Genomic DNA, 15,010 nt, shown 5'->3' with positions numbered 1-15,010 from the left:
TTCTCTTCTTTGCCTGATTGAACAGCCTGTTCTTCAGTGAGTTCACAACCATGCAGCATCTGAAGTTTAAAAACTGTATTGAGCATGTTCTGATCTCACTGGTAATTAATAGCTCAGTGTGTTCATAATGGTGTAGTTGAAAGCGTAGTTATTTTAATAACTTGGGAGTATCCCACTCTAGAATACTTTTTCAAGTAAAATAAGCAGCAGTGACTTCACTATTCAACAAGGATACACCTCAAAGTTAAGGATAACATAAATTATCAAAGCAGCTAAGACTATATGGAAGCTTATCTCTAAGATAATTGGCTGCAGTACCCTCAAACTCAATCCACTTGGTTTTGCAATTGTAGAATTATCAATAACCACTTCACCTACTCCTAAAGCTCTGTTGAAAAAACTTTGAAGAGACAGTCACTAACAGTGTGCTGATTAGCATATCACCTTAGAAGACACATGCTTGTAATGTGTTCAGTGTACTGAAAACAACAGAAAAAAGTTCATTAATATATTAATTTATTTCATTTCAGTTTTAGTTCAATTGAACCTCAGAGCAGACAACTTTTTGCTTTGTCACAATACAGGGAACTTTGAAACACTTTATTTCCATATTCTACAAAGAATGGTTGAAAAATCAGATTATGGTCTCAACCATATAACTGTGTAATTTGTCAGTGAAGAGGCTGCAGTTAGGAACTCAGCCTGGTGCTTCAATATAGTTTATCGTTCCAGACATTTCCACTTAGTATCATTAAAAAATAGAGCTTTAGAAGAAAACATGATTTTAATTCATGTTATATCATCACACGGTTGGGTACCTAGAGACATTGCTTAATACCATAAATATTTATGACAATCTATTAAGAATTCACATTATTAGATTTCAGACTAGATATAGACCACCCAAGTCTTGTCTCTAGACAAAATCTATTACCTGCAATTTGAAGTATAATATATACACAGGTTCCAATACAAATGCTGGAGGAATTGTCATACAAAATGTAGCTGTGATGTAGTGGACAATTTTTAAATAATTGCATCCTCATCTCTGCCAGATACGTTACTCAAATTTTATTCTGTTTCCCTAGGAAATATTTTGTTGTCCATTACATCACAAGAGCACATTTTAAAAAAAAGTTGATTGAGAACAATTGAACTACTACATTATGGTGTTCGGTTTTAGACGTACTTCTTGATTTCATCATAAAGTACTAATACAAAAGCTCCACCCATGCCTCTCAACACATTCGACCAGGCACCTTTGAAGAACGCTTTGGATCCTTCATCTTTAGCTATCTTCTTCCAGCAATCAATTGTGCCCTTATACATAATATCAGCTGTGGAAACAAACATAAAGGTCATAAGGCTTGAAGTTATACAGCAAATATGTTTCAACTTCCCCATCTTTAAACCAACAAGGAATAAGCAAAGTATAGCCCAGAATTTAAGTAAGCAATTAAGGAAAAGTAATTCCCCACGTGGAAATCAAGTAATTTCTCAGTCCTTTAAGTGAACATGACAGAAATAACCAACAATGTGTTTCCCGTAGGTTGTTTTTAAAGGATTCCATTAAGAAGGTCATTAGTTTTCCATAAGAGAAAAAAATACCCAGTATCTCCCATCTTATCTCAATGAAGAGATACTTTCTGCTGCCAGAATACCATAGGAGCATTTATTCTTACCTCCCTTTCGGCCAGACTGCATCATCATCCTACGTCTCACAGTATCAAAAGGGTAAGAAACCAGCCCTGCCACTGCAGTGACACTCTGGGCAATCATCCAGCTCACTACGATATGCACATTCTTTGGATCAGGCAACATACCTGTCATCAAGAACAAATGAGCAGAGTCAGAACAGAGGGAAAGGGTTGTGGGAAAGATGGCTGTGGAAGGAACAATCACCCACCAACCCCAGGAGTCAATCCAAAACCAAGGCGTCTGCTCAGAACAGCAACTTGAGGGAGGCAGGAATGCATGTCAGAAACACCTGTGTATGTTCTAGCACTGCACTCTGAACTGGTACTGAGCCAAGCCCTGCCTGTCCTTGCAGTGCCAAGTGCTCTAGAGTGCCTTTACTGGATGGATCTTCCCTTGCAGTCACTCCTCCATGCACTTCTTACCCTTGGCCGTGTCGTACACCCCAAAATAGGCTGCTCTGTAGATGATGATGCCCTGGACAGACACGCTAAATCCTTGATACAGGCCCCTCAAGCCATCAGACTTAAAGATCTTCATAATGCAGTCGCCCAGCCCAGAGAACTCCCTCTCTGTAGCTCCTTTGCCCACATCAGCCGCCAGCCGGGTCCTGGCGAAATCCAGCGGGTAGACGAAGCAGAGGGAGGTGGCTCCCGCAGCACCCCCAGACGCGAGGTTCCCTGCGAAGTAGCGCCAGAACTGCTTGTGCCTGTCCACTCCGCCCAGGAAAATCTGCTTGTACTTGTCCTTGAAGGCGAAGTTGAGGGCCTGGGTGGGGAAGTACCGGATGACATTGGCCAGGTTGCCTCTCCAGAAGGAAGCGATGCCTTGCTCCTTGGGGATGCGGACTATGCAGTCCATGATGCCCTTGTACTGCTTATCGGCCGTGATCTGTTTGCTGGCATGCTGGACCTGCACGGGGGAGAAGGAGGAGGACGGGACGGTAGAAAGAGGGCACGGCAGGAGTGACCCCGCACGCTGAAGGGCACGGACGGGGCCAGCCCAGCTCCCGCCACCCCGAGGCGGTTCCCGCGTAACCAGAGCCGGCCGAGCTCCTTCCCATATTTAGTCATGCCGGGCAGTGCCCGCCGGGCCGGCACCACCTGTGGCGCGGCCCCACCGCCCGCCCCCCACTGCCCCTCACCTGCAGCAGCAACTTCACTCTCTCGATGGGGGCGACAGCCGTCTTGGAGACGGCGGCGGCAATCCCGCCGGCCAGAAAGTCCTTGACGAAGCTGAGTGCTTGGTCTCCCATTCCGCGAGCCGGTCCGACACCCCCACCCGGAGAGAGGCAACGACCGCGCACTTCCCCACCCGGCCGGCCAAATGGTCTCCCGCCCCGCGCCGCCGCTCTTATACCCCGCGGCCTCTCGCGATAGGAGGAGGCACCCCCCGGGGCGCAGGCATTGGCTGAGCCCCCTGGGCCCGCCCCCGCCGCGTCCCCCCGGGCCGGGGCCGTGAGGGGCGCGCGGCCCGGGACGTTTAAAGGGCAAATTAAAGTTATCTGGGGCTGCCGGGGAACGCGGCGTCGGAGCATGTGCCCGCTGTATTAATAGCACAGGAGGGGACACGGGCAGCTGGCAGGAGCGCTCCAGGCCGAGTTAACCGTTCCGTGCAGGCAGAAGGCAGTGGCTGGGGGCTGGTGGGAGCCAGGGGGCTTTAAGCCTTGGCTCGTGTGCGTGGAGTCAGAGAGGGCTGAGGGGCACACGGATGTCGTGCCCTACAGCAAGGCTCACCAGGGTTGCACTGTCAGCTTGGAAGGTGGTGCTGTGTTCGTGAGCATCGGTGATCAGGAATGGGCTTGGGCCTCTCAAGTCAAGACCAGAGAGCGACTTCGTGTTTTATGCTCTATGTGAAGTTGCAGGCATCGAGGTTTTTAAATACCCAACATGGTCCAGGATGGCTTTCCCAAGGAGGAGACAACCTGCCCTCTTGCACTGTACCCCCATTTCAACCCTGCAAGGTCAGATCCTCACAAAAGTCTCAGTCAGTCCCCTCTGAAGGAGGGAAGGAGGGGAAAGGACTCTGGGAAGCACAAACGTGCTTAAGTTGCTTGACTCACACCACGTGTGAAAGAAGAATAAAGGCTCTAGCAAAATGCTGCCTTCATGCACAGTCTGGTTCTTAAGGAAACAACTGAGTCTCAAATGAAGACTACATGGCTTATTCATTAGTTTCACTGTTTCACAGAGTCATCAAGGTTGGAAGAGACCTTTGAGATGATCAAGTCCAACCATCAACCCAGCATCTCTCATCTGTTCTTTCTGGCTGACCCCCATAAGAAAGCAAGAGCTTATGACTGGTTGGGTGACTTGGTCGTGTGAAATAATTACATGAAAGGCAATGCAGCAAGCTGTAGATGCATACCTAGAACTTTGCCTTAAAAAGCCATTAAGATGTGCCCCCAGGATAATGTTACACTGAGGAATTCATAAAGTAATGGGTCAGCTTTGATTTGGTAATATGGTATCAATAATGAAGATAGGATTCATCTTAATGTAGGTACGAAAAGATTGGCTGTCCCACTAGGTGACATTCTCTCCAGGACAGCAGATGTCTTCTCACTGATGTGTTTGTTAGCATAAGTCAATGAGACAGTAAATTTGATCCCTTATCTCTCTCACCCTCTGCCACTCTTATGTCTGTTGAGGTAGAGGTCTCCTCATGAACCACAGCTCTGAGAAGTAGATAACAGCTATAACTTCCTTTGTACCTTGGCCATCCTGAGAAGATGGAGCCTGTCCCAGCTTCTAAGAAAGGAGAAGAGAGCCCCTCTGAAGAGACGTTTCCCCAAGCAAGGTCCGACATAGGGGATCCCTAGAATTAGACTGTGAGTTGAGGGGAGTTTTGTTTAACACATGTGGCTGTCTCCTACCTTTGACCTTTCCTTTCTCTTCCTCATACTCCACTCACCATGTCTCCTCTTTCCACAGGAAAGTAAATATCCCTTTAACATCTTGGGGTTTCTGCTGCTGGTTTCACACCCACATGGACCCATGGGACAGTGATGCTCTCAGCTGCTGCCTGACTATCCAGACTGATAGGGTCTCCTCAGTGTGTGCACTCAGGTGTCAGCCAGTGCCCCACTGACTGGTGTATGGTGAGTGAGAGGTGGGAGAGTGGCAGTGGGAAGGTGCTGGGGAGGGAGGGGAGTGGGGGGCCTGGAATGAGACTGGAGTGGGGGTCTGTGCTGAAAGGATCATTTGCCTGCCTCTCCTCCACTATCTTTGGTTTAGCGCATTCTAATATTTTTAAAATTATTATTTTATATCATTAAATCGCTTTTTTAAACGACATTTTAATGAAGTCTTTATCATAAGAATTCCAGTTATGTTTTGAAGTTATTGTTGTGTATCATCATCACACTCCATAGAGGTTCTTTGATTTAATAGATATTTCTGTACTATTTACCCATGACTGCCAGTACTTATAGAAAGTAGTGCATAGCAAGTGAGTTGCCACTTTTTCTCCTTTTGCTTTCACTTTTCTGAGCCCAGATGTCTATTTCCAGGAGAGACATGGCTTCCAAACAGTTTTAACAAAAGCAGGGCTGGACCCAGGCCTTGTGTTGACTACGCTGAGGCTTATTCTTCATTTGTTTGATTTTTGTTCCAAATGCCTGTTTTGGATCTTTCCTATATATGATAATGAGGGCTTTTATGCTACGTCTTGTAGAAGTTCATATATATCCTGTGAGGAACTTACTGCTAACTCCACCAGTAACACCAGCTTGAGCATGAGCATAAACATTTCCACTAGCTGGAAATGTCGTTAAAAAAAAAAGCTAAAGGACCTTTGGCTTTTCATACAGTTAGTTGGTGTTTGTTATTCAATAATCAGAATAGTTGCTGATACTTTTGTAGAGAAATGGTTGAAAAAGTTCTGCAAGCTTTCTGAAATGCAAGCTTTTTGAAATATTGAAAGCTGGATTTTAAGCCTCATCTTCCTTAGATCTTTGCATCTTTGGATGAATTATCTGGCTTTCTAGGCAGAGTTTGTGGGTGCTTTGCACTGCTGGCATAGCATAAAGACACTGGAATTTGTTGTTAAAAATTCTGAGCTAAAAATAATAACCTAGATCTACATTTTCAAGAGAGATTAGTGACTGACTGCATTGTGCTTTGGTGTCTGAATAGGCAGCTACAGGAGATCAACTTTTCCAAAGTAGTGCATACCCTTGTTTAATTACATTTTCAAGACAGTGGGAACTCTAGCATTGAGACTAGACCAGACACAAAATAAAAAAGCTTTTCCTCAAAAGTCAGCAGTCAAAGCCTGACAGCAGGTACAACAGGGAGTACAAGGAATCAGTCACACCATCCTGACTCCCAGCATAGACAGTGATGGGTATATTGACAAGATGCCAAGAAAAAGTATGTGAGTATTTTCAGGAAAGATTTGTAGGATTATAGTAACTTCTTGTGCAAGATTGATTTAGGTTTATGGTCAGGAGGAGGAGAGTAAGAGAGCCCAAACGGACTAAATGAGGATAAGAATTGAGAGAAATAACGAGGTTGCCGGTGACAAAGATAATCAAGAAGAATAAAATCATGTGGGCTCTGAGTTTTGTTTTGGGCAGATATTAGTGCGGGTAATTTTAGTTGGGTGTTGGTGTTATCTGTCTTAGGGGCCAACATTGATCCAGAGAGGGCAAAAACTAGACAGTAAGTGTAAGCAGCATATTGAGAAGGGAAGTGATAGTGCTGGAAATAGCAATGGGATTCAGCATAGGGTGTGTTTGTTTATTAGAGCATGTCTGTAATGTGAGGACAAGGAGTTGGAGGAAGGTCAAAACTTCAGAAGAAAACTGAGGCAGTGAATGAAAATTATTATGAAACAGATCAGAAGTTATGTTGTAACAGGACAAGCATAGGGTGTAAAAGTAGGAAGGAAAAAACACTCAACATGTGACAAGGAATAAACTTGTAGGAAGAGAGCATATTAAGATTTCCTTTGGCAAGGATTTGTGCAGAAGATATTCAGGAAAAGAGCATTTGAAAAGTGCATTAAAAATGGTGAAAGGCAGCCAGGTCTTCATTTAACTTGGAAAAGTAGGAGGAAAAATTAGAAGGATGTCATAACTGGAAGGGGAGACAATCAAATGGTTGTGGATGAAGTAAACCTGATCACAGGTCAGCCAGGAAATTGAAGCTGAAGGCAGAGTGAGGTATGTGTTTGGCAACCAGACTTCATGAGATAGGAGTGGAGAGTAAGAAACAGAGAACCTACAATCAATCTGTGCTAGAGAAGAAAGGTAAAGCAGGAGGAAGAGGGCTGAGATTAGATGGGATTTTATCAATATGATGAGATTAAAGCAATGGAAAGAGCAAATGAGAGGACATGAGGAAGGACATGGCAAGAGACAAAAAAGATCAGAGAGAACGGGTGGGACAACAGAGGTTGGGGGAAAGCAATGGTTGCTGCAGACACCATCAAAGGAATAGCTCTTCCAGGGTGTAGGACACTAAGGGGTGCAGGGGAAATGAACGAACCAGGGCAAGGAGGCATACGGGTGTCTGCTATAGGGTCAGCAAGGACATCAGTGTGAAGCTTGGAAGCTTCCTGAGGATGAGTGTGAGAAAGTGTGATGAAAGGAAGAGAGTCAGCTGAAATCACAGAGGAGGGCTGATCAGGAGGAGTGGACTGGCTGGTTGACAGTTCTTCATAGAGATAAGATATGGCTCAAAAGCAGAGAAAAAATGACAGGGATGGTGAGGGCAGCCTCCATGAGAGGGTAAGGGGTGGGATGTGATGAGAAACTAAGGTCTCTCTAGGAGGCTGAAGCTGCAGAGGGAGAGTCAGACAAGGGCATCCAGGGTGTATTGACACTGGGATTTAATAGGCCTGTGGGAAACATTTAAAGTGTATCTTCCAGCTGCAGCAAGTGAAGAGAAGAAAGGGGAGTGGACTGGTCAGAAGGACAGAGTAGGAGTGCAAGAAGGGCTGATTGAGCAATGGTAAAGACTTGAGAGTGGGATAGAGAGATATAGGTGTGGCAAATGTCATTAAGGGCAAAAAGGAGGCAGAGTAAGAGGTAGGGTTTGTTGCCTGAGGTAGATTGTTTAAGAGATAAGAAGCAGCAGTTGAAGGAATAGAAGGAGAGAGGAAACCAAGCTAGATGGGGAGGGAAAACTAGAGAAGTACAGAAATAAGTTGCAGTAAAAGTTCATCTGAGAGACGTGGAGGAGTAGCCCACAAACAAGGTTAACCAAATCAGACAGTCTCTCTAGTCTGCAGTGACTGGGTTCCTCTTGTGCAGGTATGTGGCCAGGCATGTTATACTTTTGGCATTCCCTGTTGACTGAACCAGTAATGAAAGTATATGTGTTGACTGAATGTCTTCCGCCACATTAATTGCCCCGGTGAAGGCAACTAACCTAAGGTTAATATGTTGTTTCAATTTTCAATGCTTCATTGACTTCACTTGTGGCTGTTCGGAGGTACTGGTGGAGAAGGCAAAGATCCCTGAAAAGAGTGGGATGTGGAGAGCCAGGGAGAAAGGAAACAAATCAAGCACCAATCCTGCAGGATTTGGTTCCTCATCAGAGATTTATTTATTTCACACAGTTTTCAGAACCTTAGTTTCTTGTTCAATTCTGTCACAGTATCAGGTATGGCAAGACTGCTTTGACTCAAATAAGTCAAGTACTAATTTCTGCTTCACTAGTTTGAAAAGCTGAAATCACAGTTGTTACTCTGAAATTAATTTAACTTCTCTTTAGGACTGTACAGTAAATCCTCGGTATGCTTTAGGCAGAATAATAGTGTTGCTAAGATTTAGAACTTAAGTGATTTTTCCTCATAGATCTCAACATACCTTGAGAATAAAAAAACAACTTTTATGTCACAGCTGTGCATTACAGTAAATAATTAATGGATGCTACAGGCTGTCATAAACATGTAGACTACTCTAGAATATCTGTTAATTGTTTGATTATTAATGCATACATGCCACAAACATAACAGTATACATTACAGATTCTGGTAAACTCATAAAGCAGAGGTATTGTGGACAGTTTCCAGACCATGGACATAAGCAAATTAATGACCTGTTACACTCCATAATAGTTAATTTACTATTTACTAACTCTTCTTTGGTAAATATATTTTTGATATCAAGCATCAAGGTCATTCTGTCAGCATGTGTCAGAGCAAGGCATGAATGCAGGTTTCCAAGTTTTGCCACATCTCTCTTGTACAAGACATTTGTATATATAATTTAAATTCCTTTCCCTCTCCACCTCTGTGTTTTAATGGCTCAGGACAACCAACTAAAGTTGGAAATCGAGCCAGAAGCAGAGGGAGTTCTATCAGCAATAGGGTCAGCTTGCTGTCCTAGTCTGGAACACCTCTCAGAGCTGAAGTGGATGAAGTAGGAATCTGCTCAAATGCATATAGGTAGGTAGATACATATACCGAAATCAGGTGTTGTATTTAAGTAAGTGCTGTAAAAAGGTGTAACTGAACTATAGTTTTCATTGCTTTATAAGTTGTTTCCTGTATGGTTTGATGTGTGGTTGTTTGTTATGATCTCAATCCAACAGAAAAGATTTGTCATAAAGTTGTAGAATTCAGCTGCCAAGCACCGTTCTACACAACTATAAGTGCACAACTGCATAATGTTACACACACTCTACTTCACTGTTATTACAAAATTAATTTATCCACACTGAACTGTGCCTTCACTCAATCCTTATTCATGGGCAAGACTGCTGAAGACAATAGAAAAGGGTCTGAAAAGAAAATAAGTAAGGGTGTCAGCATTGGGCTAATGGTTGATTGGCTTTCTCAAAATGGTAAGCTGGCAACATAAATTACTGCAATAATATGAAAAGTCTAGATTATGTTTACTCCTGTAATACCAGTAAAGCTTATTCAGAAAAACCATAAAGTAAAATTTGAAAACCTACTTAGCAAGGAATATTGTACTTTTTCTTTTGGTGTAGATCTCTACAGAAAATAATTTTTTTAGTCACTGGCAAACACACATCATTATGTGGTGGAGCATATATCCCTTCTTGGATTCAGTGATTTTCAAGTTTTGTGTTTCCAGGGAAAAAATACATGCTGAGAGGATCTCTGATGTTTATATATATATATATATATATATATATATATACGGGGGTTTTATAATTCTAGTTGAAACTTATTTTGCATGGAAAAAATGAGATCTGGAGATTGTTGTGTTCTCTAACAGCTATGCAAAAACTATGACCTTCAGGGCAAAGGGAAGGTCAAGGTTTGCCTCTCAAGAAAGGCTTATATTTCCACGGTCCTAACTGGTATGTTTCATCGATACTCAAAGCTTCATTTTCCTATTTACTATCTTAAAATATTCTATTTTCTATCATTTTTTGTCTTATTCTTCCTAAGGGATTGTGCTAAGAGATATTTAACATGCACCTTTTCTGCATGTTCCGGTTTATTCTCAGAGATATGCTTGTCATGGTGTTGACCAGATTTCTTGGAAGGTGTGACAGCTGCAAACAGAATCAACAATGTCTGGGCAGGTGTGTGGTCAGAGCAAAACTCAGTTATGGGCTGAAGCCCTCTGTATTTTCCATAATGTACAATAAAATTTTCTCATGCAGCTAGAAGTAATGCTTCTTCACAGTGGCATTCTGAATGTGTATTACGTCCTGATTAAGAAATTCAGCTCTTCACTGAGTTCTCCTACTTACTTAATGGGGTTCTGTTAATGTTTGTTTATTTCCTAACTGGAGAAACGCCGGGTTGGTAAATGCAGAATTCAGATGCAGCTGCCTGAGTTCCATGACCAAGAAAATAGGTCTGATTTGTTTTCAAAGTTTAGCAAAGCAAAGCTATTAAAAAGTGAAAGTATTAATGTAGACTTTTCTGACAATGTTTGCAACATGCCCTTTTTCAGAAAACCTTTTGTGTTGGAAGAATGTCTAGTAGGTCACGTAGCCCTCTTTTCATAGTGCAGCATTCTTTTCATCATTCGTGCAATTCGTGCATCATTGTATAATGACTGTCGTGTTCAGCTTTCCATAGCTCTGGGGACTCTTGCATATTTTTTAATTGCCTGCCTCTTCTTAGAGTTGTAAGGACTTGTTCTTTGCTCAAGCTTACCCTTCTAAATATTATTTTAATATCAATCTTAATGGGATAATGCAAGTACTTGGTCTTTGCTGAATTCATTTTTTTATTGTTCTTTGTGTTGCAGTAATTTTTGAGTATAAAAAAATTATTTAAGTTGATCTTTTTATGTTATGTTTATGTTTTTAGGTTAATCTTCTGGTTTCTAGTTGCTAAGTTGCTTCTCTTTGTGGTTTTACTGCTCTAGATATTTTAAAAATCAGTTGTTTCAAGGAGACAGATTTGAATTAAGTTAAATTATTTCAGTGATTTATTTGGTTTCCATCTGCTATTTCTGACAATACATCTGGTTATAATATAATTTTCTTTTTAATAACAGTGTCGATATTGTTAGTTCCTGCTCAAATTGCTACCTCTCCTTGCCTTCAGATATTCTGTAGAGTTTCTCATTCTGCAATTTTACTTTAGACTAGTCTTTCTTCTGTGAAATAGTTCATAATTTTCTTGCTGACAATAATTTTATTTTCATATATTGTAGGACAAACTGAAATTATTTCTGACAACAGTATATTTAACTGAATCACAGCTTTGTACTCAGATAACCCGCACTGCAGTAGCAAAACAAGGTAATCATGTTTTTATAATACAGAAACAATTTCATGCATTAAGTGTAGATGTCACGGTTACACGTACTTCCAACAGCTATTACCACTACAATTCTAATAGAAATTCAAGCTTATTTTCAATAAAGTGAGAAATGAACAAATTATATTACTCGGTGACTGAACCATCAATTTTTTATCACCCTACATGCTGATTGAAAACGCCACAAATACACTGTTGCTACAATTCAAAATGTAATAACTATAATGCCAGAGATGTTTTTATAATAAATTGAGGTATTAATCTTTCTATATATTGCAAGAAAATGGCAATTTGAGACCAGCTCCATACCACACATTATTAAAATGCATGAAGGGAGAAAAGGTCTGCAGAACAGCCAAAATCTCAGCAATTGGGATACCAATGTTGAAGATGATAACCATACTGCTGAAGAGTGAGAAAACTGTGTGAGAAAGTTTTTAGATGTGAGAGTTTATGGGTTTTATGGCATCAAAACTTGTGTCCCTTGATGGAGTATTTTATGCTTCAGAACTCAGAGTAGAAAAGACCCAGTTTGAGTCCCAGGTCCAAAAATTCCTTTGGATTTGAATTTTCCCAGCTGAGCTGATATATAGGATATTAAAAGGGACAAGTTATGGGGACAGAAGCAGAAGACAGGAAATAATAAAATTATGTGGTATGTTACCTCAGCTTGATGACAAAACACAATTTGTCTTCCATTCATTCCAAGGGAATAACTGCTGGTTTCTGCTTCAGTGGGAATTCAGTTTAATACTTTCCTATAAATCATAAGAAATAAATTAAGATGCTGTACTAATATACATTCTTAAAAGTTGCTGTATTATTTGAAATTGCTATATATGTATGTAGAGTTGTATTACAGGTAGGTATGAATTAATATATACTGTAAAAGTGTCTTTCAGGTTAACACAGTAAAAGGAATTGTCTTTTTGCTCCATTTAATTTCTTCTCCTTTATAATAGGATATAGTAATAGAAGAAATTGAGCTATTTTCTATTTTCCAGACAGCTATAATGGGAGAAAAAGAGAGGGGATATTCTGAGTACATATAGTGGGGAAAACTGAGATCGTAGGAACAATCATCCAGACATGAAACAGTCTTGAAATGATCAGCCAGGGATAAATTATCTGGACCTCTTAAGTTACTTCCAGGATCGTAGTGATAGGTCATCCACAAGCTGTGTGAGTCTGCTGCTTGTTTATGATTTGCCTTCCCTTTCAGATGTCACAGTGTTGTAGGCTGGCATCCTTTTTTTCTGCATAGAACTGGACCTACATACTTTTTTTTCTGCGTAGAACTAGTTCAGGTCAGAAGTAACAGTTCAAATAAAACAGATAGATCTTTATGTAATTTAAAATAGTCTCTGTGGCTTCCATGCATTTCTATCAATGCCATGCTTCATTTTTGCAAGGCATTTTTTAAGTTGCAGATTTTCTTGTTCACTGGTAATAATCCACCAACAGGAAGACCTAAACGAATGAAAAATTGAGACAGCAGTGTTGCTGGTATGCAGCAGCTTACTATTATACACTTTTGTCTTCTGTTCAGCAGCTCACCTCTGCAGAATAAGATTTTTAAAAAGCCACCTTAAGCAGAGTACTCCTCTTCCTCTTTTTCCTCCACTTCTGAAACATCCTCAGTTTGAGAGAAGAAGAGATCCCATTGACATAGCTTTTGGGAAAACTACCCTGGAGCTGTGCACTTTCTCCTACTGGGCACTGCTCAGCAGGGGAGGTTGTTCTCAGTCTTGAGCAGCAGTGATGTGGATGGGAGGAGATTGATTATAGCAAGGGATGAGAAGCATGCATTTACATAGGCTCTTTTTCCCTGCCACCTCTCCACTCTTCAGCAAGCATGGGTTTATTTTAGCATTGGCCTTCTGAAGCAGGATTAATTTTCCCCCGAATAGGTCAGGCTGGGACAGAGCCAGGATCCATGGCCTTTCATAGCTTGGGTGACTCAGGAAGCCAGAGATACCTACTAAGTAGACAAGGCCTCTAACTGCTGGGCCTGTGCCCTGTGCAAGAGAAGTATCCTGGAATAACCTTTCTGATAAACAGCAGAAGAGTCCGTATGGGGTCTTTTTCCAAAGGCTGGTGCCAGGCTGAACCAGGCTGTAGGGCTGCCCTCTGCTGTTGGGATTCGGGAAAAACGTAAAAGTCAGTGACAAAATCCAGGAAAACGGTAACGAAGGAAATCCAGGAAAGCAGTAATAGGTGAATACGTGCTGTCAAACTCTCATTTCATACAGTGCTTCAGCTAGCTGAAATGTGCCCCCATCTTCACGAGCGGTTCCATTCGTAGCAACAGAACATAGCTAATAGTTTCCTTGGGTTTTAGCAGTGGTAGAGTTCTTGTGGCTCTGCAAAGCAACTTGTGACCCAGAAATCATGCTTTCTGACATGCTTGTTTGTGTTTCAGTGTGCACAGGAGATGCAGAGGAAGGAATTTCCATCAGTGATTCAGATTTTAAAACCTTTTTTCATATTTCTTCTTATTATGTAGACTTATTAAATTCCCTACTTAAAAGTATTTGATACAAAGTTGTGTAGAAAGCTACAGCCATCTTGTATAAGCGCATGATGTCTGGAGGGGTGTAGGACCTCTTTTCCCGTAGCTAATTTGTGAGCCAGTGTGGAAGCATAATGGAAATAATCTGATATTTCTATCAGAACTAGAGGGAAGTGCCATCGAGTAGTATTTCCTAGCCCTGCTAGACTTGCAGCTACTTGTGTAGCCCTGAACACTTGAACATCTGTGGATATCCCAGCAGCTGTAAGAACTGTGTTTAGGGTTCTGTTCTGGAACATAACAGCTGTATCTGGGCTGATTTCATAGCCCTACTGAAGTGAATGACCTTATGGTATATGATTGAGGGAACTCGCTGCTTCCCTTCACAAATCAGGTTTTAATTCTCATCTTAATGTTTATATCTTTAATGTGATATGCATGTGTAGTGGGTTGACCCTGGCCAGATACCAGGTACCCACTAAAGCTGCTTTCTCACTCTCCCTCTGCAACTGCACAGAGGAGAGAGAAAAAAACAGCTAAGAATTCATGCGTAGAGGTAAGAGCTGGGAGAAGTCGCTTATTGATTACCTTCACAGGCAAAACAGACTCAAAGTGGGGATAGTACTTATATTTATTACTAATAGGATAAGAGCCAAAGAGAGAAATAAAACAGTATTAAAAACACCTTCCCCCCACTCCTCCTTCCTTCCATGTTCTCCCTCCTCCCCCACAGCAGTGCAGGGGGATGGGGAACAGGGGTTGCGATCAGTTGTTGTTTCTGCCTCTGCTCAGGGAGAGGAGTCCTTCCCCTGCTCCCGTGGGGTCCCTCCCATGGGAGACAGTCCTTGATGGACCTCTCCGACGTGAGTCCATCCCTCGGGCAGCAGTTCTTCCCAAACTGCTGTCCCGTGGGTCAGTCCTCCATGGGGTGCAGTTCTTCATGAATGAGCTGTAGTGATGTGGGTCCCCCACAGGGGCCACAATTCCTACTTGGGAAAAACCTGCCCCAGCCTGGGCTTCCCTCTCCACAGGCCGCAGATCTCCAGCAGGACCCTGCTCCAACCTGGGCCTCCCACAGAGTCACAGCCTCCTTCATGC

General features: G+C 42.1%; 1 protein-coding gene and 2 long non-coding RNA genes across 3 annotated transcripts in view; 1 reads left to right on the top strand and 2 right to left on the bottom strand.

Moving 5' to 3' along the window:
- Positions 1-499: 499 nt before the first annotated feature.
- On the bottom strand, positions 500-3,040 carry SLC25A4 (solute carrier family 25 member 4). The gene is made up of 4 exons (XM_064652651.1): positions 2,840-3,040; positions 2,121-2,607; positions 1,683-1,823; positions 500-1,337 (listed from the first exon to the last, which is right to left on the bottom strand). Exons 1-4 carry the CDS (start codon positions 2,948-2,950, stop codon positions 1,180-1,182), a joined length of 897 nt encoding a protein of 298 aa, XP_064508721.1. The 5' UTR covers positions 2,951-3,040; the 3' UTR covers positions 500-1,179.
- LOC135413247 (uncharacterized) overlaps positions 3,031-15,010 on the top strand; it is a 37,701-nt gene continuing 25,721 nt past the window's right edge. Inside the window, exons 1-4 of the long non-coding RNA XR_010430144.1 lie at positions 3,031-3,337; positions 4,350-4,525; positions 4,629-4,806; positions 10,128-11,381. This is a non-coding gene — a long non-coding RNA (uncharacterized LOC135413247). The remainder of the gene's footprint in view (positions 3,338-4,349; positions 4,526-4,628; positions 4,807-10,127; positions 11,382-15,010) is intronic.
- Positions 11,037-13,187, bottom strand: LOC135413245 (uncharacterized). The gene is made up of 2 exons (XR_010430142.1): positions 12,958-13,187; positions 11,037-12,870 (listed from the first exon to the last, which is right to left on the bottom strand). It is a non-coding gene; the product is annotated as an uncharacterized LOC135413245 (long non-coding RNA).

Source organism: Pseudopipra pipra, chromosome 4 (genome assembly GCF_036250125.1).
Source record: "Pseudopipra pipra isolate bDixPip1 chromosome 4, bDixPip1.hap1, whole genome shotgun sequence".
NCBI lineage: Eukaryota > Metazoa > Chordata > Aves > Passeriformes > Pipridae > Pseudopipra > Pseudopipra pipra.
The sequence above is the reverse complement of the archived record's forward strand: the minus strand, read 5'-3'. Positions and strand labels throughout refer to the sequence as shown.

Coding starts and splice junctions, on each gene's coding strand:
- SLC25A4 (XM_064652651.1), bottom strand. CDS start 2,950: ATGGGAGACCAAGCACTCAGCTTCGTCAAGGACTTTCTGGCCGGCGGG. Junction 1,824..2,120: donor GGTGTACGACACGGCCAAGG/GTAAGAAGTGCA, acceptor TCTTGATGACAG/GTATGTTGCCTGATCCAAAG. Junction 1,338..1,682: donor GCAGTCTGGCCGAAAGGGAG/GTAAGAATAAAT, acceptor TTGTTTCCACAG/CTGATATTATGTATAAGGGC.